This window comes from Ursus americanus, chromosome 3 (assembly GCF_024610735.1).
Source record: "Ursus americanus isolate L20-20 chromosome 3, mUrsAme1.1.p, whole genome shotgun sequence".
NCBI lineage: Eukaryota > Metazoa > Chordata > Mammalia > Carnivora > Ursidae > Ursus > Ursus americanus.
Window position 1 is genome coordinate 5379003 of NC_142129.1, and position 26718 is coordinate 5405720.

Here is a 26718-nt window from a genome sequence, read left to right on the forward strand (position 1 = left end):
GGCCAGGTGCGGGGAGGGGCCTCCCTGAGGAGTGAAGGGGACCGCGGGGGGGTACAAAGGCCTGGCCCTCCTGACTTGTGCAGGGCCCCGGGGATTGAGAGGCTGAGGTGGGAAGCCGAGGCAAGGAAGCTGGAATGCTGGGTGGCAGGACACGAGGTCAGAGCAGGGCCGAGTGGTGAGGTCCCGATGTGCAGGGGCAGTGGGGCCGCTGGAGGCAGTGCCGTGACCCTGACTGCACCAGAGGTGAGCTCATGCTCTGTGCGGCGGGGGCTGAGCGTGGGAGCCCAGCTGGCAGGAAGGCCAAGGCCCTGCGCCAGTCCAGGGAGAGCCGGCGGCGCCCCAGGAGGCGGGGGGGGGGGGGGTGTGTGTGATGGAGGAGAATTGCACACAATCCTGCTGCTTTGCACAAAGACTTCAGCTCTTCCTCCGTGTCCCACCCTGGCCCCTCCTATCCTTCCACCCTGGCCCCTCCTATCCTTCCTCATTAACACTGTCATCTGGCGGCTGCACCGTCCTCCCTCCGGTCACCAGGCAGACACCCTTCATCTGGTCACGTGCTACCAAAGGCAGCAGGTGTGTTTCGGGCCCAGGAGAGTTTCTTGTCCTGGGGGACACTGTTGACCACTGTCTCTCTGAAACCCTAACCCTTGTTTGTGGCCCTCCACCCTCTCATGGTTTTTTTTTTCTGCTTTAAAAAGGGACCTGTTCTCCATCTGAAAAACAGCTCCTGAAAGATCTTGTCTTCCAGGAAAGCCCAGCTGTGCGGAGGCCCTCAGGCTCTCTGCTGTGCGAGCCGGGAGTAGCCCGGGTACCAGCGCCCTCACACCGGCCTGAGCTCAGCTTTTCACGCTCCGCAAGCCAGACCCACAGCTGCCAGCGAACACCAGGGAGAGAGAAGTGCAAGGTCACGGACGGGGGTCACGGACGGGGAGTGGACCCATGTGCCCGGGCATGGGAGTCCTGTGGCATGGAGAGTCCCGGCATCCCAGGAGCTCTGCAGAGCAGGCAGCTGGACTCCCTGTGGCCCGGAGTGACAGGCGCAGCCCGCGGTCACCGTGTAAGAGGAAAAGAGGCCCAGTTTCCTTCCAGCAACACGCGGCCACTACAGGAGACCAGGGATCCCGAGAGACACCTTTGCCAACAGCCAGCCGGGCTGCCAGCGCCTGCCGCCAGGTTTCCAGGAGCCACACCACGGCCTCCTGGTGACGCAGAAGGGCTGTTGGCCACATGCTGAGGAAGCTGGGTCACTTTTTCTATCCCGGGGTCCAGTCGGGGACCCCTCATCATGTTTCCTCGGTCCGAGGTGTGTGACAGTAACTCAGGTTTGCCTTGTTTGCGTGACCTTGACAGTTTTGGTTTCACAGCTCCATTCCTTGTACTAAAATTGTCCTTTGGAAGTTTTAGCGCACCGAGCCCATGTATGATAGCTGTTTTTAGTATCACTGTTTGCTAATTCTAGCATCTCTTTTATTTCTGGGCCCATATTACTGGTGGATCTTTACTCCTGGTGACAGGTGACATTTTCCTGCCTTTTCTGTGTCTGGTTAATTTTTCTTGGATTCCGGAATTTGTGCTTATGTGTTACTGGGGCTGGATTGTGTTGTGTTGGACTTTATTCTGCCAGCAGCGGAATCTGTTTCCTCCTTTCAAAGCTTGCTCTTTATACATTTCTAGGATGAGCCTAATTTATTTATCAAAAGATTTTATTTATTTAAGAGAGAGGGTGTGGGAGCACACCTGGGGGGAGGGGAAGAGGGAGAGAATCTCCAGCAGACCCCCTGCTGAGTGCAGAGCCTGACACGAGGCTCGATCTCACGGCCCTGAGATCACGACCTGAGCTGAAACCAAGAGGAGTCGGATGCTCCATCGACAGCCACCCAGGCACCCCAGATGAGCTGATTCAGCCCCAGCACTGCAGTATGGCCCTTTGGGGAACAGACTGGATGCCCTGGATGTTCCGTTCCTAAAGCATCCCCAGCCCCAGCCAATCTGCTTCCCTGGGATTTGCTCTTTCCCAGAACTTGTTCTCGGCAGGGCCTCGTGGCGTCGCTGCGCCTGTGGGCAGACAGGTGCGCAGCCAGACCCCGTACCTGGCGGAGACCCTGTGCAGATTTTTGGGCCCTTCCCGTGTCGCTTCCTCCTCTCCTACACTGTGTGTGCCACATGCCGCCGCTCTGGCTTCCCCGCACGCTGTCTCAGTTCGCTGCCACCGCCAGCCTCTTTCGGAGGCCGGCCTCCTCCCCTGCTCCTCCACGGTGGTCTAGAAACATTCTCTGGGGTGAGGGGGCAGCTGGGATGAGTCCAGGCTCACCGTGTAACTTTGGAGGCCGCCCTGTGGTCCCTCCCAGCCCGGGTTTAAAGAGTCGTGTGTGTGTGTGTTTCTGCTTTTCCAGACACTTAGCCCAGGAGGACAAGCCCAGATCCTGTTACTCCCTCTTGGACAGAAGAACTTTTCTCATTTCTTTTTGATTTAAAATTTTCCTTCCTGTCAAATTCTATTTGCTTATAAGGCATTATGTATCCTGTTTCTTCACCCCATGTTTCTTTTTATTCATTTCTCAACTTACTTTTAAAATTTTTAATGCCTGCTTGAGTCCTGTCTCACTTCTGAGTTGTCAAACTGCTTTAAGTCGTCATTTCCTGTTACTCCGTGTCCTCTGGCTTGTTTTGAGCAGCATGTGACAGTTTTCACCTCTTTGAGCGTCTCTCTGGCGTACTTTCCTTCTGTCTTCCACTTGTTGCCTCGGCTCCTTTTTCTTTCCCTTACTTGGTCGCAGGACGGGAGCCACAAGCACCAGGGCTGGAGGCCCTTCACCCTGTCGGGCAGAATCAGTGCCTGCAGCGGGGTGTGGTGGGCACTGGGCCCGTACAGCTGCCTGCAGCCGGACCAGCACAGCGATCGAACGTCAGGAAGTCTGCGTGTAAACGGAGAGAAGCAATAGTAGCTGCGAGAAAGGGCGTGAGTAAACGGGTTGTCATGAGGGAAACCCAGGGTTACATTGACACCTTGAAAGAGGCTCAGCAGCGAAACGGTCTCGTAGCTCCATCACAGCAGCTGCCTGAAAGGGTGACGTCCTGTGTTGCTGAGAGCACTCCTGCTTCTGGAGCCTGAGCAGATCGAATAGAAACCTGCAAACCTGAGTGGCCTCATCCTGTGAGACATTTTCACAGAATGCGAAGGACTAGATAGTTACAAGGGATGGGATTCTAGTCACGTGCCAGCATCTTTTGACTTCTGTGGTGTTTGGCTGTTAGGAATCTCTGAAGACGAGGGATAAACTCTGATGTTGCCATTTGTAATAAGCAATACAGATTTGGTCTTTATCCCCATTTCTGAGTTCCTGAAACCCTCGGAACTTCCAAATAAGGAGAGGGATCAAGGTGTCTGTTATGTTAATGAGGGACTTAGAGAAAGCGCCTGGGGGGGGGGGCTGGTTGCCAGGGGAGCAGGAGGGAGAGGGAGAGGCAGCTCCCCTGTGGAGCAGGGAGCCCGATATGGGACTCGATCCCAGCACCCTGGGGTCATGACCTGAGCCGAAGGCAGACACCTCACCGACCGAGCCCCCAGGCACCCCTAGAGTTGGAGCTTTCGGTCCCATCCCCATGACCTCCAGGGCGGGGAGGAAATTGGAGGTGGGACTGAATCATTCTCCAGTGGCCAGGTAAGGCAGCCTCCGTGAAGACCTACACGGACGGAAGTGCGCAGCTCCGAGCATGACCGGTGGGGAGGTGCTGGGAGCGCGGGGCCGGGCAGGGCACGGAAGCCCGGCCTTTCCCCATGCCTTGCCCACCGGCTCTTCCACCAGGATGTTCGTCTAGATCCTTTATCGTATCTTTTCAGAAAAAACCAAAACGTAAGTAAAGAAGTGTTTTACTGAGTTCTGGGAGGCATTCTAGCAAACAAATTGACGTGGGGGTGGGGTGTCATGGGCACTTCCAACCTACAGCTGGTAGGTCAGAAGCACAGGTGACCTGGACTAGCGACTGGCCTGCAAAGCGGGTGAGGGCGGTGTTGTGGGACTGAGCCCTTAACCAGTGGGTCTGAAACTACCTCTGGATAGTGTCCGACTTGCGTCTAATTGTAGGACATCCAGCAGGTGCCACAGAATTGCTTGCTGCCAGGAGAAACCTCCACTCGTTTGGTGACCGAACTGTCCAAAGTGCAGCAGGAAAGGAGGTCCACAGGACAGGAAGGGAAGAGCTGGGTTTTCGCTCAGGGAGGTAGACCACAAATGGGGTTTTCCTACTACAGCGTTTCCCCCCTTCCACTAACTCTGTATAGGATGTGACCATGATCCCCTTCCCGTCCTCCTCTGATGAGGATTTAGGTTTTCCCCGACCTTGTAGGAGGAGGTGTGGCTCAGAAGCTTCTCTTCAGAGCCCGGCTTCCAAGGCTGTGCTCCGGCCACACTGATTGCCTGGACCTGCTTCCCTCCTCCACATACCCAGGCTTCATTCCTCCTATCACCCCTACCCTGCTCAGTCTTTATTCCTTCCCAGCGGTTCCTCTGGAGTCTGGGGCCCTGACCTAAGTCCTGGCAGAAGCATCAAGCATCCGAAGGAGCTGCAAAGCCACTACCGAGCAGGGAGATCCTGCCCAGCTCCCTGCTGTTCGGACTCGGCCGCTGTGTTTCGGGTGAGAGCCCATTTCCGTTCTCACTCTAGGTCTGCTCTTTCCTCCTGCTGCCCCGCGGGCGCCAGTTAACAGGTCTTCGGCTGTTTCCCCTACCACGTTATTGTAGAGATCCTGAAGCTACCTTGTTACTTAATTACTGTGAAGCTGCCATCCTTGGGTTTGGTCTCCCTGGTACATGGGCTGTTACCACCTTCCCTGTCACTTCCCCAGGCTCCCCCGGGGTGCTCAGTATTTTAGCCATTTTCATGGGCGGAAGAGGTATCTGTGATTTATTCTGCATTTCCCTCATGACTGCAACACTGAACACCTTTTCATATGCTGAGCCATTTATACCTTTTTGGTGAATGGACTATTCAAGTATTTTGCCCCTTTTAAAAATCAGATTTTTTAAATTGAACTTTAAGCACTATTCATATACTCTGGGTATAGCTGTGTTGCTTACCTTTCCTTTTTTCAATGCTGTCTTGAGCAGAAGCTTTTAATTTTTATGAAGTCCATATCATTAACCCTTCATGACTAGTTCTTTTAATGAGTTAAGAAATATTTGCGTTACCCTAAAGTCGTGAAGATTATCTTCCTTTTCCTCTAAAAGCATTATGGTTTTAGTTTTTCTGTTTAGATCTATGACTCATCGTCAAGTAATTTTTGTGTATGGTGTAAAGTAGGGGTCAGATTTCATTTTTGTCCATAAGCATATGTAATTCTTCCAGCACCATCTCTTATATTTTTCTTTCCCTAATGAATTGTATGGCTACTTTACAGAAAATTGCCCATATTCATGTGGATCTCTCTCTTTTTTTTTTAAGATTTTATTTTAAAGGGGTTGAGGGAGAGAATCTCAAGCAGACTCTGTACTGGGTGCGGGGCCCAACATGGGCCCCATCCCACGACCCTGAGATTACGACCTGAGCTGAAACCAGGAGTCAGACACTCAGCCGATGGAGCCCCCAGATCCCCTCATGTAGATCTATTTTTGTCCCGTCAACTCATTATCCATAAGCCAACATCACAGCGAGTCGTGAATTAGTGCAAGGCCTCCAATCTTATTTTCAAATTTATTCCAGTCGCTCTTAGGTGCATTTCCTGTAAATTTAAAGTTAGATTGTGAACTTCTATGAAAAGCCTACTAGGACTGTAGGCATTTTGTGGATCACACTGTGGGAGAATTAACATCCTAATGATATTTGCTAGTCTGTGACTATAGTATAGTTCTCTATTTCGGTTTTCTTTCAGCGATGTTTTGTACTTTCCATTACACGAGTCTTCTACTTTCATGTTTTCTATGCTGTTGTAAATTGCGATACCATTATTTTCCATTCTAAACTGTTCGTTGTATAGAAGTACAATTCATTTTCATATTTACCTTTTATTTTGTGGTCCTGATAAACTCCCTTACTGTGTCTAGTAGTATTTTTGAAAACTCCCTATAATTTTCTAACCTTGATTATGGTCTGCAAATACACTTCTACTTTTCCAGTGACTATACCTTTTACTTAATTGCCTACTGCACTGGCTACGGCCTTCACCACAAATATTGAAAGGAAGTCACTTAAGTATAGGCATCCTTGCCTTGCTCCAAATCGTCTTTTTTTTTTTTTTTTTTTTTAAATATGAGACTACCTACAGTTTTTCCCTAGATGCCCTTTATCAGGCTGAGGACTTTTCCGGCCATTCCCAGTTTGCTGAGTTCTTTTTGTAGATGGATGTTGAATCCTGTCAAATATTTTTTTTCTGCATGATCATATGCCTTTTCCCCTGTATTAACAACATCATAAACTACACTGATTGTCTAATGTTAAAGGACCCTTGTATTCCTGGGATAAAACCCACTTGTTCATAATGTATCATCCTTTTTACCTATTGGATTTGATTTGCTAATATTTTATAAGGAAATTTTGCTTCTATATTTATGAAGGATATTGGTCTGAAGTCTTCTGGCGTACTGCTTTTAAATGAATAGTTAAAGCTTGCTCATAATATCAAAAATTGACACAAGTTTTCCAGAAGAAGTTGTGTATTATTGGTATAATTTTTCTGCACTGTTTGATTGAATTCATTCGTGAAACCATCTGTGCCTGGAGTTCTCTTTGTGGGAAGGTTTATAAACTACAAATTCAATGTATTTAATAGCTACAGGACTACTCAGGTTGTCTATTTCTTCAGAGAATTTGGATAATTTGTTTCTGGTAATCTGTCCATTTTACGTAGGCTATCAGATTTACTGGCATAAACTTGGTCATAATCGTCCCCTATCTGCAAAACCGATTAGGAAGTACTGCACACACAAACCCACCACCAACCTCCCACGTCAGAGCGGTGCCGTTGTTACAATTGATGAAACTATATTGTTATCATTATCACCCAAAGTCCAGAGTTTACATGAAGGTTCACTCTTGGTTTTGTGTATTCTCTGGGTTCTGCTAACATATAATAACTTGTATCCACCATTATAGTGTCATACATAATAGTTTTATTGTCCTAAAAATCCTCTGTGGTCTATTCTTCTCTCCCTCCCCGACCCATGGTAACCATCTTTTACTGTCTCCATAGTTTTGCCTTTTCCAGAATGTCAGAGTTGGAATCATGTAGTACGTAGCTTTTTCACATTAGCTTCTTTCATTGAGTAATATGCATTTAAGTTTCCTCCATGCCTTTTTACGGCTTGTTCTTTTCAGCACTAAAAAACATGGTTGCATGTACCACGGTTTACTACGCGCTCACCTACTGAAGGACGTCTTGACTGCTTCCCTGTTTTGGCAATTAGGACTAAAGCTGCTGTGAACATCCACGTGCAGGTTTTTGTATCAACGCTTAAGTTTCAGCTCTGCTGGGCAAGTATCAAGAAATCTGATCGCTGGATCCTATGGTAACGAATACGTTTGGTTTCATGAGAAGCTGCCAAACTGTCTTCAGAGGTGGCTGCACCATTCTGCATTCGCACCAGCAAGGAGTGATAGTTCCTTTTGCTTCCTAATCTTTTTTAACATCTGCAGACTCTCTAGTGAGGTTACCAGTCTCATTCCTGATGTGGTAATTCGTGTCTTTTTTTTGTTGGTGTTTGATTAGAGGTTTACCAGTTTTATTGATACTTTTATTTTTTAAATTTAAGCATAGTTGACACACAGTGTTATGTTAGTTACAGGTTATAACACAGTGACTCGGACAGGTCTATACAGCATGCTGTGCTCAGCACATGCGCAGCTCCGATCTGTCACCATAAAATGCAATTACAGTACCCCTGGCTATACTCCCTGTGCTGTACCTTTCATCCTTGTGACCCATTCATTCCGTAACTGAAAGCCTGTACCTCCCACACCCCTTCATCCATTTTGTCCCTCCAACCCCCTCCTCTCTAGCAACCACTAGTTCTGTGTTTTTAAATGGGTCTTTTTCTGCTTTGTTTTAGATTCCACATAAAAGTGAAAAACCACGTTATTTCTCTGATTTATTTAACTAAGCATAATACCCTCTAGGACCATCCATGTCACAAATGGAAAGATCTCATTCTTTCTTATGGCTAATATTCTATTGTATATACATACACATCTTCATCCATTCACCTGTTGATGGACACTTGGGCTGCTTCCGTATCTTGGTTATTGTAAATAATACCGCAGTAAACATAGGGGAGAACAGATCTTCTTGAATTGGTATTTTTGTCGTCTTTGGGTAAATACCCAGTAGTGGAATTACTAGATCACATGGTATTCTAATATTCTGAGACACCTCCATACGGTTTTCCATAGTGGCTGCACCGATCCACATTCCACCAACAGTGCACGAGGGATCCTTTTTCATTCCTACCAGCACTTAGTTCTTGTCTGATTCTTGCCATGGACAGGTGTGAGGTGGTGTTTCGATTTGTATGTCCCTCGTGATGACTTATGTTGAGCATCTTTTCATGTGTCAATCACCTGTATGTTTTCAGAAAAATGTCAGTTCAGGGCCTCTGCCCCCGCCCCCAACCTTTGGTAATCTCTACACCCAGTGTGGGGCTCAAACTCCTGATCCCGGGATCAAGAGTAGCATGCTCTTCCAGCGGAGCCAGCCAGGCGCCCCTCTCTGCCCATTTTTAATCAGATTATTTTGTGTGTGTTCAGTTGTATATATTTTCAGTTATTTTTGTTCTGTATTTGGGCATATTTTCGATATTAACTCCTTGTTGGATATATCATTTGCAAATATCTTCTACCATGCAGGTTTGTTTTGTTGGTTTCCTTTTGAAGAAGCTTTCTGATTTTGGTGTAGTCCTAATTGTTCATTTTACTTTGGCTTCCCTTTCCTCAGGAGACATCTGTAAAAATGTTGCTACAGTTGATGTCCAAGAGATAGCTGTGTGCTCTCTTCTACAAGTTTTATGGGCTTTAGGGCTCACATTTAGGTTTTTTTTTTTTTTTCCTTTTTTACATGCTCCTTTTTCTTTTTTTTAAATATTTTTTTATTATGTTAGTCACCATACAGTACAACCCTGGTTTCTGATGCAAGGTTCGATGATTCATTAGTTGCGTATAACACCCAGTGCACATGCAATACGTGCCCTCCTTACTACCCATCACCAGTCTATCCCATTCCCCCACCTCCCCCCTCTGAAGCCCTGTTTCTCATAGTCCATAGTCTCTCATGTTTCATTCCCCCTTCTGATTACCCCCCCTTTCTTTATCCCTTTCTTCCCCTACCGATCTTCCTAGTTCTTATGTTCCATAGATGAGAGAAATCACATGATAGTTGTCTTTCTCTGCTTGACTTATTTCACTTAGCATTATCTCCTCCAGTGCTGTCCATGTTGCAGCAAATGTTGAGAATTCGTTCTTTCTGATGGCTGAGTAATATTCCATTGTATATATGGACCACAGCTTCTTAATCCACTCATCTGTTGAAGGGCATCACATTTTAGGTCTTTTTTAGTTGATTTTTGTGTATGATGGAAGGAAGTGTTTCATTCTTTGGCATGTAGTTCTGGTTTTCCCAACAGGATTTATCTGAATAGACCATCTTCTCCCCCTTGTATATTCTTGTCTTTGTTGTAGATTAATTGGCCACATAAGCATGGGTTTATTTTTGGGCTCTTTTATTCTGTTCCATTGATCTATAAGTTTATTTTTGTGCCATAACCACACTGTTTTGATTACTACAGCTTTGTAATACATCTTGAAATCTGGGATTGTGATACCTTCAGTGTTGTTCTTTCTCAAAATTGCTTTAGCTTTTTGGGGTCTTTCTGGTTCCACATAAATTTTGGTATTCTAGTTCCATAAAAAGTGCTACTGGTATTTTGATAAGGATTGCATCGAATCTATAGATTGCTTTGGATAGTATGGATATTTTAACAATATTCTTCTAATCCCCGAGCATGGAGTATCTTTCCATTTGTTTTATTTCAGTGATGTTCTTAATCTAGCTTTAATTTTTTTCCATTATTTTTGTTATCTATTTCATTTGTGTTCTGACATTTAATATTTATCGTTTCTTTGCTCTTCTAACCTTTTCCTTTTTCTATTTTCTTTTTTTTTATAAAGATTTTATTTATTTATTTGACAGAGACAGCCAGCGAGAGAGGGAACACAAGCAGGGGGAGTGGGAGAGGAAGAAGCAGGCTCATAGTGGAGGAGCCTGATGTGGGGCTCGATCCCATAACGCCGGGATCACACCCTGAGCCGAAGGCAGACGCTTAACCGCTGTGCCACCCAGGCGCCCCAACTCTGCCACCCAGGCGCCCCTCTTTTTCTATTTTCTTAAGGTGGAAGTTTAAGTCCTTGATTTTAAGCTGTTATCCTTTTCTAATAAAGGTGCTTAGTGCTATAAAATTCCAATGACTGCATTAGCTGCATCCTTCAGTCTTTGGTAGGTTGTACTTTCAGTCAGTTCAAAATAGCTTTATAACTCCTTTGACCCACAGGATATTGGGAAGTGTGTTACTGGTAGATTTTCAAATTATTTGAAGATCTTCCAGGTATGATATTATTGACTTGTTGTTTTCTAATATAATTTGCACAAGTTGGATTTGTATAAATTTATTGAGACTTACTATCCCAGGACATGACCTATCTTGGTAGATGTTTCATGTGTAATTGAAAAGGTGGCATATTCTGTCTGGTCTTGTCAGGTAGAATGTTCCATAACTTAATCATGTCAAATTGGTAGTATTGTCAAGTCGTCTATATCCTGATTTTTTTTTTCTGTCTGCTTATTTCCTCAATTACTGAGAGGTATGTTGAAGTTTTACCACAGTTGTAGATTATGTCTTTCCTCGCAGTTCAGTCGGCTTCTGTGGCATGTACTTTGAAGTTCTGTTATTAGGTACTATTGTAATGTTGGGATTATTTCCTCTTAATTAATGGACTCCTGTTTCCTTCCCTAGGAAACAACCCTTTCCATCCCTAGTAATGCTCTTTGCTTTGAAATCTTGTGTAATAATACAGCTGCCTCAGATGTCTTTTAGTGTCCCACGTGCGTATTTTACCATATGTGCCTTCGTATTTAAAGTGAGTTTCTTGGGACACCTGGGGGGCTCAGTCAGTGAAGTGCCTGCCTTCAGTTCGGGTCACGATCCCAGGATTCTGGGATCGAGCCTCACATCAGGCTCCCTGCTCAGCGGGGAATCTATTTCTCCCTCTGTCCCCACCCGTGTCCCCCACTTGTGCACAGTCTCTCACTCAAATAAAATCTTTAAATGCCATCTTGCTGCTTTCTGTATGTACCATCTGGTCTTTGAAATTGAATGACAAAAGACAAAATGAGAAAGGACCCTATAAAACGGTGTCTCCTCTGAGATGCAATTTTGGTGGAAAAAACCGCCCATTATATTTGGACATCTACAGTATGCAAAGATGATTCCTAAATTTGTATTTATTTTTTTCATTATGGTAAATGTACTCTTTAATCCCCCTCACCTATTTCAGCCATCCCCCCACCCACCTCCTCTCTGATAACCACCTGTTTGTTCTCTGTATTAAGAGTCTGCTCCTTGGTTTGTCTTTTTTTTTTTTTTTTTGGCCTTTGCTCATTTGTTTTTAAATTCCACATGAGTGAGATCACGTGATATTTGTCTTTCTGACTTATTTCACTTAGCATTATATTCTCTAGCTCTATAAGTTGTTGCAGATGGCAGGATTTCATTCTTTTTTTATGGATGAATAATAATTCAGTGTGTGTACATACACACCTGTTCATCTCTTGGTGGACAGCTGGGCTGCTTCCATAGTATGGCAACTGTAAATAATGCAGTAAACATGGGGATAACACGTATCCTTTCAATGTAATGTTTGTGTATTCTCTGGTAACCAAGAAGTGGAATTACTGCATCATACGCTAATTCTATTTTTAATTTTCTGAGGAACCTCAATACTGTTTTCCACAGTGGCTGTACCAGTTTGCATTCCCACCAACAGTGCACGAGCACATCTTCACCAACATTTGTTGTTTCCTGTGTTTTTGGTATTAGCTATTCTGTCTCACCGCAGTTTTGATGAGTGATGCTGGGCATCTTTTCATGTGTCTGTGGGCCATCTGCATGTCTTCTTGAGTCTTCCGCCCATTTTTAATTGCATTGTTTTTTGGATGTTGTGTTCCTTATAGATTTTGGATACTAACCCTTTATCGGATATGTCATTTCCAAATATCTTCTCCCATTCAGTACTTTTTCTTTTAGTTTTACTATTTCGCTGTGCAGAAGCCTTTTATTTTGATGTACTCCCAATAATTTATTTTTAATTCCCTTGCCTCAGGAGACTGCATCTGCAAAAATGGTACTATGACCAATGTCAAGGAAATTACTGCCTGTGTTCTCTTCCGAGGATTTTTATGGTTTTAGGTCTCACATTTAGGTCTTTAATCGACTTTGACTTTATTTTTGTATATTGTGAAGAAAGTTGTCCAATTTCATTCTTTTACGTAGCTAACCAGTTTGCCCAACACCATTTGTTGAAGAGACTTTTTCCCCTTTGTTACATGTATTCCTTCTTTGTTGAAGATTAATTTACCATATAACTGGTTTATTTCTACATTTTCTATTCTGTTCCATTGATCTATGTGTCTGTTTTTATGCCAGAACCACACTGTTTTAGTTACTACCACTTTGTACTACAGCTCGGAATCTGGAATTGTGATACCTCCAGTTTTCTCTTTTTCATGACTGTTTTGGCTTTTTGGGGTCCTTTATAGTTCCATACAAATTTTAGGACTGTTTGTTCTAGTTTTGTGAAAAATGCTTTTGTTAGTTTGATAGGGATTGCATTAAATCTGTAGGTTGCTTTCGGTAGTGCAGACATTTTCACAATATTTGTTCTTCCAATCCACGAGCATGGGATATCCTTCCACTTCTTTGGTTAAGTTTATTACTAGGTGTTTTATTGTTTGGGGTGCAATTATAAATGGTATTTTCTTAATTTCACTTTCTGCTGCTTCATTATTAGTGTATAGGAATGCAACAGATTCTGTACATTGACTTCGTATCCTGGGACTTTACTGAATTCATTTATCAGTTCTAATGGTTTTTTGGTAATCTGCTGGGTGTCCTATATATAGTATCGTGTTATCTGGAAGTAGTTTTACTTCTTCCTCACCAATTGGGATGCCTTTTATTTCTTTGTTGTCCAACTGCTGCAGCTAGGACTTCCAGTACTAATGTCGAATAATAGTGAGAGTGGACATCCTTGTCTTGTTCCTGACCGTACGGGAAAAGCTCTGTTTTTTACCACTGAGTATGATGTTAGCTGTGGATTTTTCATATAAGGCCTTTATGAAGCTATGTTCCCTCTAGACCTACTCTGTTGAGGGTTTTTATCATGAATGGATGTTGTACTTTGTCAAATGCTGTTTTCTGCGTCTACTGAAAGGATCCTCTGATTTTTATCCTTTCTCTTACTGCTGTTGTTGTTTTGTGAATACTGAACCCCCTGCATCCCGGGAATAAATCATCCCACTTGATCATGGTGTATGATTTTTCAGTGTACTGTTGGGTTGGGTTTGCTAACATTTTGTTGAGGATTTTTTGCATCTACATTCATCAGAGATATTGGCTTATAGTTAGTTCTTTTTGTGGTGTCTGTCTGGTTTTGGTGTCATGGTGATACTGGCCTCACAGAATGAATTTGGTAGTTCTCCTTTCCCTTCTATTTTTTTTCTGAAATAAAAGAAGTTTGAGAATAGGTGTTAACTCGTCTTTCTTTAAATATTTGGTAGAATTTGCCTGTGAAGCTGTCTCATCTTGGACTTTCATTTTTTGGGAGTTTTTTTGATTACGGATTCAATTTCATGGAGGTTAATTTAAATACATGAAGGTAAATAACATGCTACTAAAGAAATGAATGGGTCAACCAAAAAATCACTGAAGAAATAAAATATTACATGGAAGCAAATGAACACGAAAACACAACAGTCCAAAATCCTTGGGATGCAGCAAAAGTGCTTCTAAGAGGGAAGTATAGCAATACAACCTAACCTTACACCGAAAGGAAGTAGAGAAGAACAAACAAAACCCAAACCCAGCAAAAGGAAGGAATAAAGGATATGGAAACAAAAACACAACAGAAAAGCGCAATGAAACCAGGAACTGGTTCTTTGAAAAGATCAACAAAATTGATAAATCTCTAGTCACACTCATTGGGGGGGGGGGGGGAGACCCAGATTAACAAAGTCACTAATGAAAGAGGAGAAATAACAACCAATACCACAGAAATACAAACAACTCTAACAGATTACAAAAGCCTATATGCCAACAAATTAGACATCTTAGAAGAAATGGATAAATTCCTAGAAACACATACTGAAGCAGGAGTAGAAAATTTGAACAGACCGATTACCTGCAATGAAACTGAATCGGTGATCTAATTTGTATCTCCTAGCTCTGTCTTCTGGGATCCTGACCTTGTACCAGATGCCTATTTAACAAGGCTACCTGGATGATTCATAGGCAGCTTTAGTGGAAACTATCCAAATTCACAGACTTTCAGCACCAAATTCACACAAACTACGGAATGGTGCTGTGACCTAGCTTACTGGCTCATCAGCTGAACCCAGGTATCCTGCTCACCACGTGATACAGCACAGATCAGAGACCCCAACACAGGAAGAGCAGACAAAAAGTCCCACGTAAATCATCAAAAGGACCCTTTATTTGAATGTCGATAGTACCATAATTCATCAAAATAATTTATAATAGTTAACTGCCTCTTAAATATATAATCTTATAACTGAGGCCTTCTGAAGTTAAAAGTAATATGGATTCAGTTTGTTTAAAATTATTTAGGACATAATAGAAGTAAAAAAAATTTGTTTCCTATGAAGTCCTTCTAAAAAAGAAAATCGTGACAAGTTCCTGATCAGACAAATGCCATTCTATTATTAAAGGTATTAAAAAGCATAAAGTTTGAACAGAAATGTCAATTTCCTGGGTTTGTCCTTCTGTGCAAACCTGACCCTCTGCAGAGTTAAAACTGTATTCTAGTTTCTCACCATAAGCAAGAAATTCCTTAGCAGCTCAGAAATGATGTTAATGTCTTGGTAAAACAGATGCCCTCACTTTCGGATGATCACTCTGTGCTCCAGTCTCTAGTGTACCTGCTGTCTCATCCTCTCAGAAATGGTTCTACTCAATCAGGAAATCAGTTCAGGGACTTTCTTGTACCAGCAACTTCCCAAGCCTCACACCTTACAGAGGCGGTGAACGCCGATGAATTACCCTGCCAGGCACAGCGTCCGCTTTAACCTTCCAGATGCCACTGCTGGGAGGAAGAGCCATCACAGATTGCCATCGCAACGTAGCCTTTGTGACTCAGCGGATCGACCACTCTCAGGCACTGTCCAGCTGACACCTGGTACAGCCGATTACTCTTCTGGAAAACAGGTACCAAGAGAAATATACCAGTTAATTGCTTTAACTTAAAAAACCTGCTGCCAGAATGTGGACGAGAGGCTACAGAAACCCAGAAGAGGCGCGGACTAGCTCAGATGTTTTACTTACTCAAGGGGTGCTGCCCGCCCCGAACCACCTGCTCCGAGGTAAACTAGGAGTGCGCCCGCCAGGCTCCACCCTTAGCTCCGCCTGCCTCCTCCCCGACAAGCTCCTCACCCCGAAGGTCCACTGCTGGGATCCTCCTGACCCATGGCACTTCATGAGTCGTGGTGGGTCTGACGAGCGCGTTTCTGACATGTCCAGGCAAAGGAGGTTATTTAAAACCAACTCATGCTCTTCATTGTAAATCCAAATCTAAGGAAGCAAATCAAAAATCAAAACTCCTTAGATTTTGAAATTCAGACTGCACCCCAGTCACGTGTCTGTGGAAGAAGAATGGGGTCCCGGTATGCGGTCTCACAAAGCAGGGAACGACCAGCGGACCTGAGTTACGTGCAGGCAGCATCAGCGCAGCTACCTGAGGATGGAATGAACGAACAGACACAGGAAAATGAAGTGTGATCCCAGGATGAAACCGAAACAGTGGTTAACCTTTGTGCACTGAATTTCACCTGACTGAATAACTGAGCACACCACTGTAGACATTTTCCAGTTCTAGGATTTCACCATCACACAGTGCTCGCCATCCCCAGAAGGCACAACACTGGAGGGGCCCCCCGGGTCTGCGGGCTGGCTTCCTGCGGACAGAAACACACGGGCTGCCCTCATCAGACGTCCTCATCTGCTGGGCAGTGCTGACGTGCAGGATCCTGGGGAAAGTTCTACTCTCCTCCCAGATCATGACAGCATTTGGGCTGAGATGATGATTTCATCTGAGGGCCAAGCAGCAGGGTTTTCTTTAGATGTGATCTTTCAGGCCAGTCTTCTCTACGGTCTCCCAGATTATTTTCAGGAACAAAGGCCTAAAACTGGCTGAACTGGACAAGTGCCAGGAATAACTTACTCTCCAAACTGCACCTTCACTAAATCCACAAGAAATGTACTTTCGTCTCTGAATTATTTTACTCACTAGTATTTCTACCTCCAGGCCCAAAATATGTGTGTGCTATCTCCATTAACGTGAAGAATTCTATAAATAGAACTTTCTGCAACGATGCTAATGTTTTACACCTGTGTTGTCCAACATGAGAGCCACGTGTGGCTAGAATGACTGAGGGAATGGTTCATTTATTTCATTGTAATTAAATTTAAAGAGCTCCATGTGGCTAATGGTTACAGTATTAGTACAAATCTACTTGATCCCAAACAAATGGGAGTGTAACTCCATCTCCTCAAATTTCTTCCATTTTCTGGAACAAATCTCAGTGAGCTCATCCCACTGTGACCGAAACCACCAAAGTGTTCACTACAGTGTCCACGATCCTGATACCTCTCAGACACAGCACAAAACTCCTTTTAAATCCTATTTTCCAGTGCGGACATCTTCCATCCTTTGCAAGCTCCCCTAGAAATAAATGGTCTTCTGTGAAATTTCAGAGGACACACGCGACCTATCCTCTTTAGTCTTGAGTGATGCCATCCCCGGCACTCAAGCAGGAATGAAAATCACCTCCTTGTGCGGTGTGTTCACTGCACAGGCTTGAGGCTGCACAACCAGGGGATTAGACTGCCGCTATCAGATACGAATCCATTTGAAATTACAGTCCCAAACTAAGTTTTTTGCTTATTTTTAGGTCTACTTTAACACCATTGAAAAGATTATGTGAATGAAATGAACTGATACTTTGTTGTGGTTTCTTCTGATGGACTACTAAGGCTCAGAGATTTTGATTTCAGAGAAAACTCTACGAAAGCTGTTAATTCTCTCCCGCAGAGCTAATGTGCTTGCCCAGGACGGCGCACTCCCCTTGCCGCTTCTGACATTCACTGAGCGTTCAGTGCGTGGTAACTGCAGAGTACAAATAATGCTTCTAACGAACAGCAGTATAAAAGGAGACAAGAACAGTTGTATCCCATGATCTCTAGAGTCATTCCCAATTTAAACCGTATCATGTAAGGAAAGTCAGATTAAAATCTTCAGGTCTTCCCTTCCCTTCTCCTCAGGAACCGCCAGCAAGTTCCCTTCCCCGAAGGACACTTTCCAAGGACTGGCTGAGCCCAGAGGCATGACTCACCTGACCTGGGTCACTGTAGTCACACGCCTTAAGCACCACCAGGCCTCCTTTCTGACTTGGACGGCCCTGGGCCACCAGACACTTGTTGGTCTGGAGGTGATAGAGCTGTAAAAGGAGAGATTGCTCTTGTCAGAAGACACCTTAGAATGCCAGGTAATGTGAAAATATTACTCCAAAGCTATGAATTTCAAAGGTCATAAAAATATCAGCATGTTTTTATTCCTAATTCTAGCTTCAGTACATAGGGTATCGTAACACACTTCAAGGTCATAGGCAATTTGAACAATACATGCAAGCAGTGTCAAGTAGAAATTCTACCTAAAGATACAGGTTTACTAATCTACTACCATAGGGGAGGAAGGAAATTAAAACCTCTCCGCCCTGAAGAACCTTAAAAGGAAATGGAGGAAATAAAAGGTACAAACCACAGAGTACATAACCGAATGAAATGTACGTGCGGAACTGGGATGAACACCGATTAGGAACTGCAAAGGTGAGATGCAGAAAAGCGAGAGAGAGTATCTAGTTTGGTAAAGGATTAGTGGGAGTGTTGAAAGAGCTGAGACGTGCGAGGCAAGAATAATGGAAAGGATTTCCACTAGATGGACAAACCATGGTATGCATTTTTACTTAACAAGAAAACACCTTGACTGTTTTTCATCTCGTAAAAAGAAGGGGAAAGCTCTACGGAGGAACAGCTGGCATCCTGAAAGATCCTAAGGAGCGCCGCCTTCTTAAAAGCAGAGAAAACTGGGCAACAATCAGAATATCTACACTTTCAAAAAGCAAATTCTAAGAAATGATTCAGAAAAAAGGTATGATTTTATGACTGGACCCCTAAAATTTAAACATGATACAGAATTGTGAAGAAATTCCTTCAGAAACAAAAGGGAACACCTAGAAAAACGTGGCTGGTCATGGGTTTTCCGGGCAGCCCAGATGACCGCGCGGCCCACCGGGTGTGAGCCGTAAGGCCATGCCACCGTCACTTGCTCTCTGGAGTCGGTTCCCAGGGCGTTGGCCCAACAGCAGAGAGCGGCCCCGTTTCTCCTTCTGTTTTCCTTTTGGGACTGGTCTCTGCCAAACTAGTTTTATACTCACTTATAGTGCCTTTAGTGGTCTGTTCACATTGATATCCACCCTCCTGGAAACTAGAATGTAACTTACAGAAGTCATGCGCTCTTTACTGCAGGCAGGTGAAGGATGTTATTAACAGTTATTAACAGTGAAGATACTAACATTTCTAAGGTCTTAATACTTGAGTGGAGGAAGGTCCCACCAAAACAATGGAAGCAAGCTAAAGTCTATCACTAAAATGATACTTTAAGTCTAAAATGTCATTAACTGTATCATACAACTTTTAATGAAACACTTTGATGACAGTACTTCCTTACCCTTCCACGCTGAAGGACTTTGGGGCGTTTTGGCCCTCGATTGATAAAAATGGGTTGCTGGGGTTTGGCGTTGGGCCCAGATATCTGCATCTCTGGGTAAATATTATCCAGATACCATTTAAATGATTTACAACCCAACTTCCTCCTCAATTCAACACGCTCACTGATATTTCCATAGCTTTTGGTCCTCAGATCGGGTCTTAAGGAAAAATACTGCTCCTGAATTTTAAAAAGAAAAATGAAAAATAAGAGAATAGCTTTTTTGTTTAAAATGATCATCAGCAAAAATATTTTTCATGCCAGTGTTTTCTTGATGTTGTCAAAAAATGTCAACATGAAGTTTTCACACAGGTCCATCATTCACAAGAAGGCATCTTAAACCCCCCCCCATATCACTGTCTCTCAAATAAATACATAAAATCTCTAAAAAGAAAAGAAGAAGAGGGGCGCCTGGGTGGGCTCAGCTGGCTAAGCGTCTGCCTTCAGCTCAGGTCAAGATCCCAGGGTCCTGGGATGGAGTCCCATGTCCGGCTCCCTGCTCAGTGGGGAGCCTGCTTCTTCCTCTCCCTTGGCCCCTTCTCGTGTGCTCTCTTTCCCTTTCTCTCTCTCGATCACTCTGTCTCTCAAATAAATAAATAAAATCTTTAAAGACATCTTAAATTCTAAGATACATCCCAATTTCGGAAATGGCAAAACACGTAAAATGTGATCTCAGAACTGATGACACATGCCACGTTTGAGGCTGGCAGTTCTCGGACTCCATCAGGACTCTGGAATCTCAAAGATTATTGAAGACTCCCAGAAGCTTCTGTTTATGTGAGTTGTATCCACTGATATTTACCATATGAAAAGTTAGAACATTTGTTAATTCGTTAAAAATATCTCATTACCTATCAGCATAAACATGCTTCAAACAACAAGAACGGTGACACTGCTTTATAGTTTCACAAATCTCTTCAATGTCTAGCTAAAAAGAAGTCAGCTGAATTCTCATTTCTGCATTCGACCTGTTACTATTATGTTGTTTGGTTAAATATATTTTTAAAAATATGAGTGTATGAAAATATATAGTTTAAAATGGACGGAACTTTTTTTGGAAGGAATATTTTAATAGCAGTTTCAGAGGATTATGGCTATTCTTTTTTGACATATTTTTTAAAGATTTTATTTTATTATTTATTTGACAAAGTGAGAGAACACAAGCACAGGAGGCAGCAGAGGGAAAGGGAGAAGATGATTCCCCGCTGAGCAGGGAGCCCAATGCAGGACTGGATCCCAGGACCCTGGGACCATGACCTGAGCTGAAGTCAGACACTTAACCACTGAGCCACCCAGGCACCCCTCTTTTTTTGATATTTTACCATAACTCTTATTTTTCATATTCCACACTGTAACTAACCTTTAAATCATATCACTGAGCTTTTTGTACCGATGCATTACAATCTTCTGCTCTATCCTGCTCTTTGAGTGGATCTCTACCCATCCAAGATTCGTGTACCATCATGCATTAGTCATTTGGAAAATACTGCTCCCTGGGTTGTGAAGTTCCAAATACTGACAGATGTCACTACATAATATAAAAAGTTATATTCATAAATATTCCAAATCTCATCACAAAAGCAGTTAAGTACTGGAAGCCATCAAGCTCAAGGAATGGATGCAAGTTTTCCACTTGCAACAAATGCTATCAGTTGAAGTGAGAGGCTCAGTTGGTTCATTTTTAAGAATGTCTGCCAAATATCCAAATATAAATAACCATGGTTTGTGAGCCATTCTTTTATATAAAAAGTGTTCCATGGAGAAAAGTGACCAGTTCAGCTCACAACTCAAACAACGGCACACGCTCTCCCCTGAAACGAGCACTGTATTTCGGTCTACAGTGAATGGTGCTTTCTGCGCACTTAGCGCGTCTCACAGCACTCGGAGCGCATCAAGATTTAACACAATTATTCCTACTACTCAGCTGCTTTCGCAGCATCAGTGCAGAGTCAACATGGTGAAAATGGCAGATACTGTGTTATCCGGACTACGAAAAGAGCTTTGCCCTGGCAAACCTCCTGAAAGAGTGGCAAGGATTGACGTGGGTCTATGAACCACTTTCTGAGAGCTGCTGGGAGACCGTGTGACTCAAAGCTGAGGAACACGGAGAACGAGCCCGGAGTCTACAAGAGGGAGAAGGGAGGAGACCTGCAGTGTGGCAGGAGCATGACCACAAGCCCCCACTCTGCTCCCCGAACAGTGATGTTCTCCCCACAGCACACGGCACACACCTCCACGCCCAGTACCGCACGGTGTGAAGTCGCTGCATCTCCCAAAACCTAACACAGAGCCTGGTATAGACACTCAAATGCTCGTTTAAAAAAATTAATTGTAGGCAAATATTCACACAGCATTTCCCGTAACTCATGAATGGATAAAATGTGTATTCACATAATGGAATATTATTTGGCAATAAAAAAGAATGAAGTAATGCTACATGGTACAATATGGATGAACCTGAAAGCATCATACTTACTGAGATGGTCACAAAAAGACCATGTGTTGTAGGATTCCATTTGTAGGAAATGTCCAGAATAGGCAAATCTAGAGAGTCAGGAGGTAGACTGGTAGTTGTCTAGGGCTGTGGGAGATTAGGGGGTGATGGCTGAAGGATATGGAGTTTCTTTTTGGGGTGATAAAATGCCTTGTGAATTATACCTCAATAAAGATGTTACAAAGGAAATATCAAATTTGGGCACAACAGAAGACAAAGGGGGAAGGAATACTACATGTGCAGAGTTGAACAGCGGAAGAAAGGAGCAAAGAGAAGGAGCCACATTCTGTGGGAGTCAGAGGAACAAAGACCCTGAAGAGAGAATTTCTTCTGATGTTGGCTGTATTTCCTTTTATAGAGTGGTCACCTGGAAATTAAAAGAAGGGTCACAACAAAAAATGAGAGGAAAAAGAAATGTAGAAAGGGATGGCCCTAAAGCATAGGTCCCACGGAAGCGTGCCAGAGTGAAAAGACAGGGAAACAGAGCCATCTGCAAAGGAGCAACAGCCCAGCAGACGTTCCCAACAGAATCACTTCATCTCACCTTATATTCATCCAGCCAAACGTGCGCAAGCCTCAAGGAGTTGTGGGTCATGGTGTCCTGGCCTTCGGGAGAACCGTATGGTCGCCTTTTTCGGAAAATGTGTCCGACTCTAGAGCAAGGGATGATGAAGAGTCTACCTCCACACATCCAAATCTGGTCAGGAGCAAAATAGGTATTAATAGTTGCCTCACACTGCTGTGAAGTCGAAGTATGCATTTTCATGAAATTAATCTTTGTTAATCAAGATTAATCCTCAGGACTTAGGGACAAAGAATGCTTACTGGCTGGTCCTCTAATCTCAGTTTACTGGTACTTTCTTGTAACATGTATATATACAAAAATGATGAAATATACTGAATAACTATAGATTAAGATTCAGAAGATCTTAGTTCTCGTCTAAATTTTGCCCTTGGCCATCTGGGTTACTCTATATGGTTATTTTAGTTTTTGTGGGATTCCATTACCTTATGTCCAAAATAAGACTGAACCAACGATATCTATTATTCTTTCAACTTTAAAATTCTAAAGATTATGTAGGAAAAACTACCTTTTAAAAACATTGTGGTCAATACATTGCAAAAATACCAAATGACACATGCACAACGTACTGTGGTATTGTGTGGATGGGGGTTCTGCTGTGGGGCCCAGGAGCTGGGAGGTGGGGAGTGAGGACATGTGCTAGCATGGAGAAGTCTGAGTTCTTTCCCTTGCCTCGTTCTGTCCTTTGCAAAGACTGTCTTCCACCCCCACAGTTCCCTGAGTCCCAGACCCCACCTACAGCACCATCTTTCCAACATTAGCAGCTGGAGAGAAGGACTGATTATGAAAGATTAATTCCTTCCTCAGGTTGGAGGGACTTGTACACACACACACACACACACACACACACACACACACAAAGGATTCTGCTAGCTACTTCTGAAAGTGAAATGGGGAGCTATTAATAATTTTCCTGGGAGAACAGGTGTGAACCAGGATGGTCTTAACAATCAGGGAAATCTAATCACCCTAAACATGTCTAGGATTAGCAAATAAGATTAATAAACTGACAACAAAACTCCAGATTAAATGCACATTTAGACATCTGAAATTATACCAAACTTTCCTTTTAAATTCTTATAAAATAAGGCTGCTTAAATACTTTCCACACTTTGAATGGATATTATCCACATCAAGGATTATGGTAAAGCAGTATTCATTAAGGGCAATTTATTAACAAAGATAATCAGAGAGAATTTATAGAAAATATGAGATTGTAGATGAATATTATAGTCTACTACACAAAGTTAATTAAACATGAAAAAATTACCCGAAATGATATTTCTAAGTTTTCTCCTCCCCAGATATCCATACCACTGTCGTACTGTCCAAGTTCATTGAAATAGTGTCTGTTCATGGCAAACAATCCTCCAGCCATTGTAGGTGACCTAGAAAAGGAAATAGTTACTGTACCAATTCTATAGGGCAATTATCTACCATCTTCGTTTTAAAAAAAATTCAGTGCACCTTTGGAATATCACTAATAAAAACCAGTATGAAACATTTTACTATTAACTAGCATGAAACATTTTACCTAACATCAGGGATGAGCTGGGCCACATAACGGAATTTTCTAGGTTGCCAATGATATACTACGTATCTGGCAAATGAAGGCTACTTTTCTAAGCATCAAAAGTACTTTTTAAATTATAACACTGTTATCAGAAATGTACCTGATATCAATTAATTCCTTTTGACAGTCTTACAGAACAGTGGAATAAAAACTGGACTCCAGAGCCTACCAAGGGGAGATCAGACAAACTTTGACTTAGACCAGTGGCTCTCAAACAGGATGATTCTGTCCCCAAGCAAACATTTCATTAATGTCCGGAAACATAATTAGCTGTCACAATGGGGTAAGGGGAGGGGGGGTTCCACTGGCAACTGATGGGCTGAAGCCAAGCACGCTACTACATACTCTAAAATGCACAAGAGAGCACCCACAACAGAGAAGTATCTGGCCCATAAGGTCAATGCTGCCAAGACTGAGACTTAAATGAGAGAATCTGAAGGAGACTGGTCCTCAAAGAGAGACAAGCTCAGCTTCCAGCTTCTCACTTCCTGAAACTGAGTTAAGGCGATGGTGGAGTCTAGCATCCCAAGCTCCCTGCCAGAAGTGAAGCAAAATTCCTGTGCAGGGAGAAAACACCATCTCAGGTAGGAATGTGTTTCCATAGTTTTTCAAGACAGTGTCTGCCACCAAACAAAAGTAAATAAGTAACCAAACAAATAAATAACCAGTCAATCAGGAAGATAAATCACATGAAAGAAAAACAAGAGAAACAATCTACAACAGAAACAGATGTGCAGGGGTTTCAGACAACACAGTTATTAGGCAGGGACTTTAAAATAACTGCTCAATATATGCAAGGATAAAAGACAAGATGCAAAATCTGGCAGACAGATAGATCTGATCAAAAAAGAAACCAAATTCATGCATATCTGAAAAACCCTTCTGACAAAGACAAGAAATTCAAGCAGCCGATGAGAGAGGCTGCCTTCAAAAATAAGACTGTTGCTGGCTTCTCCCCACAAACCGAGGAAACCAGCGGTTCTTTCATGATATCAAGAATCTACTTACCAACCTAGAAATGGGTATCAAGTAAAACTGTACTTCAAAGTAATGATATAAGAAAGATTTTTACAAAAAGCCAGAGAGAAGTAATCACCAGAAGGTCCAGCAAAAGGATATACATTTAAAATGTCTTCTTTAGTCAGAATGAAAATAATCCCAGATGGAAGTTTGTAGATTCAGAGAGAATAAAGAATAACATATAAAGGGGAAAATATGTGGGTAAACCTAGATGAATAATGGCCACATAAAAAATGTCTTGTAGGGTTAACACACACACACACACACACACACACACACACAGACACACACTTCAACAATATAATCCGAGGGGAGATAAACTGGAGAATGAACAGTCTCAGATCCCTGCATTGTTTGAAGTACCAAATTATGTTGCAAGAATGTACGCTGTATTCTCTGCGGTAATCACTACAACAGTTTTAAGAACACATAACATCTAATAATGGGGTGGCAGCTGGGAACAGAATAATAAAAAATTTAAACTCAAGACCAAAAGAAATCAAGAGAGGAAGGGGAAAAAAAGAACAGAGAACAGACAGAATACAAACAGTACCACTGTAATCATAAGCACAAAATACAAGTAATAATATAATCAACTAAATTAAAAGGAAGTTTTTCCCACTGGTTTAACAACAAATCATAATGCAGAAGTAACTACATGCTCCTTGCAGGGGACACAGAGACTGACAACAAAAGGAAAGTGACACAATGCAAATATTAAAACAAAGCTAGAATAGCCATATTAATGTCACTATAATGCAAAAGTTTTACTATTCTGAAAGTCCAGAAGAAATGGTTTCATTCATGAGATTTAATAATAATTCCAAATTTTCAGACATCTATGAAGATAGAAGACAGCCTCAAAATATATGAAGAAAATATATAAAGAACTACAAGGAGAAACATAATACACAATCGTAGTGGGAAACTTTTAATATACCATATTTAATAACTGATACAAGGTGGAAATTAAAAAACAAGTGTAACTACACTCGTCACGGTGCGCACTATGGAATGTGCAGAACTGCTGAACTGCTGTCGTGCACCTGAAACTAATGTAACACTACATGTCAACTATACTGCCATGAGTTTTTTTAAAGAATTAAAAGTATGGAATATATGAATAATAAACTTCACTGAACTGATTTAGAATCCCATTTTTAACAATCACAGAAAATACAAATTTTCCAGGCACACAAGGAACATTTACAAAAATTACTCATGTGCTTGGCTATAAAGCAAATCTCACCAATATTCAAAGAATTAAAATCATACAGACTATTTTTTGATCACAGTGTAAATTAAGCTAGGAATACATAATTATAAAATCCTCCTATGTCTGGGAAATAATGTACTGCTAAATAACCTATGGGTCAGAAAAGCCGCCACAGTGAAAATATTTTAAAATAAATGACAAGAAATAGTAGTTCGTGGGATGCAGCTAAAGCCATGATTAGAAGAAAGTTTACCACCTTAAATACATATATTACGAAAAGAAAAAGGATGAAAAATTAAAAAATCTAAACATGCAACTTAAGTTGGCAACCTTGATATCCTAAAAGTGAGAGAGCTCACAGAATAATGGGCAGGAAGGTGGGGGAAAGTGGCAGGGGGAGGAAGGGGCGCTAATGTCCTTGCCACACAAGGAGGAGGGTCAGGTGGTGCTGTCACAGCCCACGAGTGCAGCTTTCTCCAAGTACCACAGTGAACGAATACCACAACAGAAACACCCACACTACACCGCCAGGCCAGAGAGAAGACAACAGTGACATAAAGGAACAAAAACTTCACTTTTCCCACAGAAAGGACCTAAAGCCAGTTTGATATTGAAAAGAATATGTTCATCTAGAGGGAAAGAAGCAATAAACAGAAGACCCAAAGTAAAAATAGTGGTAAGAATTAGCCTCTGGGGAGGACTGAGAATAGGGAGCAAAGAGGGAGTCAGCCACTCCT

General features: G+C 42.7%; 1 protein-coding gene and 1 long non-coding RNA gene across 12 annotated transcripts in view; one reads left to right on the top strand and one right to left on the bottom strand.

Annotated features, from left to right (window-relative positions):
* Nucleotides 1-371: 371 nt before the first annotated feature.
* LOC148110323 (uncharacterized) overlaps nt 372-26718 on the top strand; it is a 34432-nt gene continuing 8085 nt past the window's right edge. Inside the window, exon 1 of the long non-coding RNA XR_015723770.1 lies at nt 372-4636. This is a non-coding gene — a long non-coding RNA (uncharacterized LOC148110323). The remainder of the gene's footprint in view (nt 4637-26718) is intronic.
* Nucleotides 11605-26718, bottom strand: part of GALNT11 (polypeptide N-acetylgalactosaminyltransferase 11) — a 55263-nt gene continuing 40149 nt past the window's right edge. For 10 of the 11 annotated variants that reach the window (XM_045792273.2, XM_087860681.1, XM_087860677.1 and 7 more), the window contains 6 exons: nt 23443-23560; nt 22134-22286; nt 19057-19275; nt 17663-17767; nt 15705-15842; nt 11605-15468 (listed from right to left, as the gene is read on the bottom strand). In XM_045792273.2, coding sequence (XP_045648229.1) covers nt 15337-15468; nt 15705-15842; nt 17663-17767; nt 19057-19275; nt 22134-22286; nt 23443-23560 — 865 coding nt within the window. In that variant the 3' untranslated portion in view covers nt 11605-15336. The remainder of the gene's footprint in view (nt 15469-15704; nt 15843-17662; nt 17768-19056; nt 19276-22133; nt 22287-23442; nt 23561-26718) is intronic. The other variant, XM_087860682.1, reaches the window with a different exon arrangement.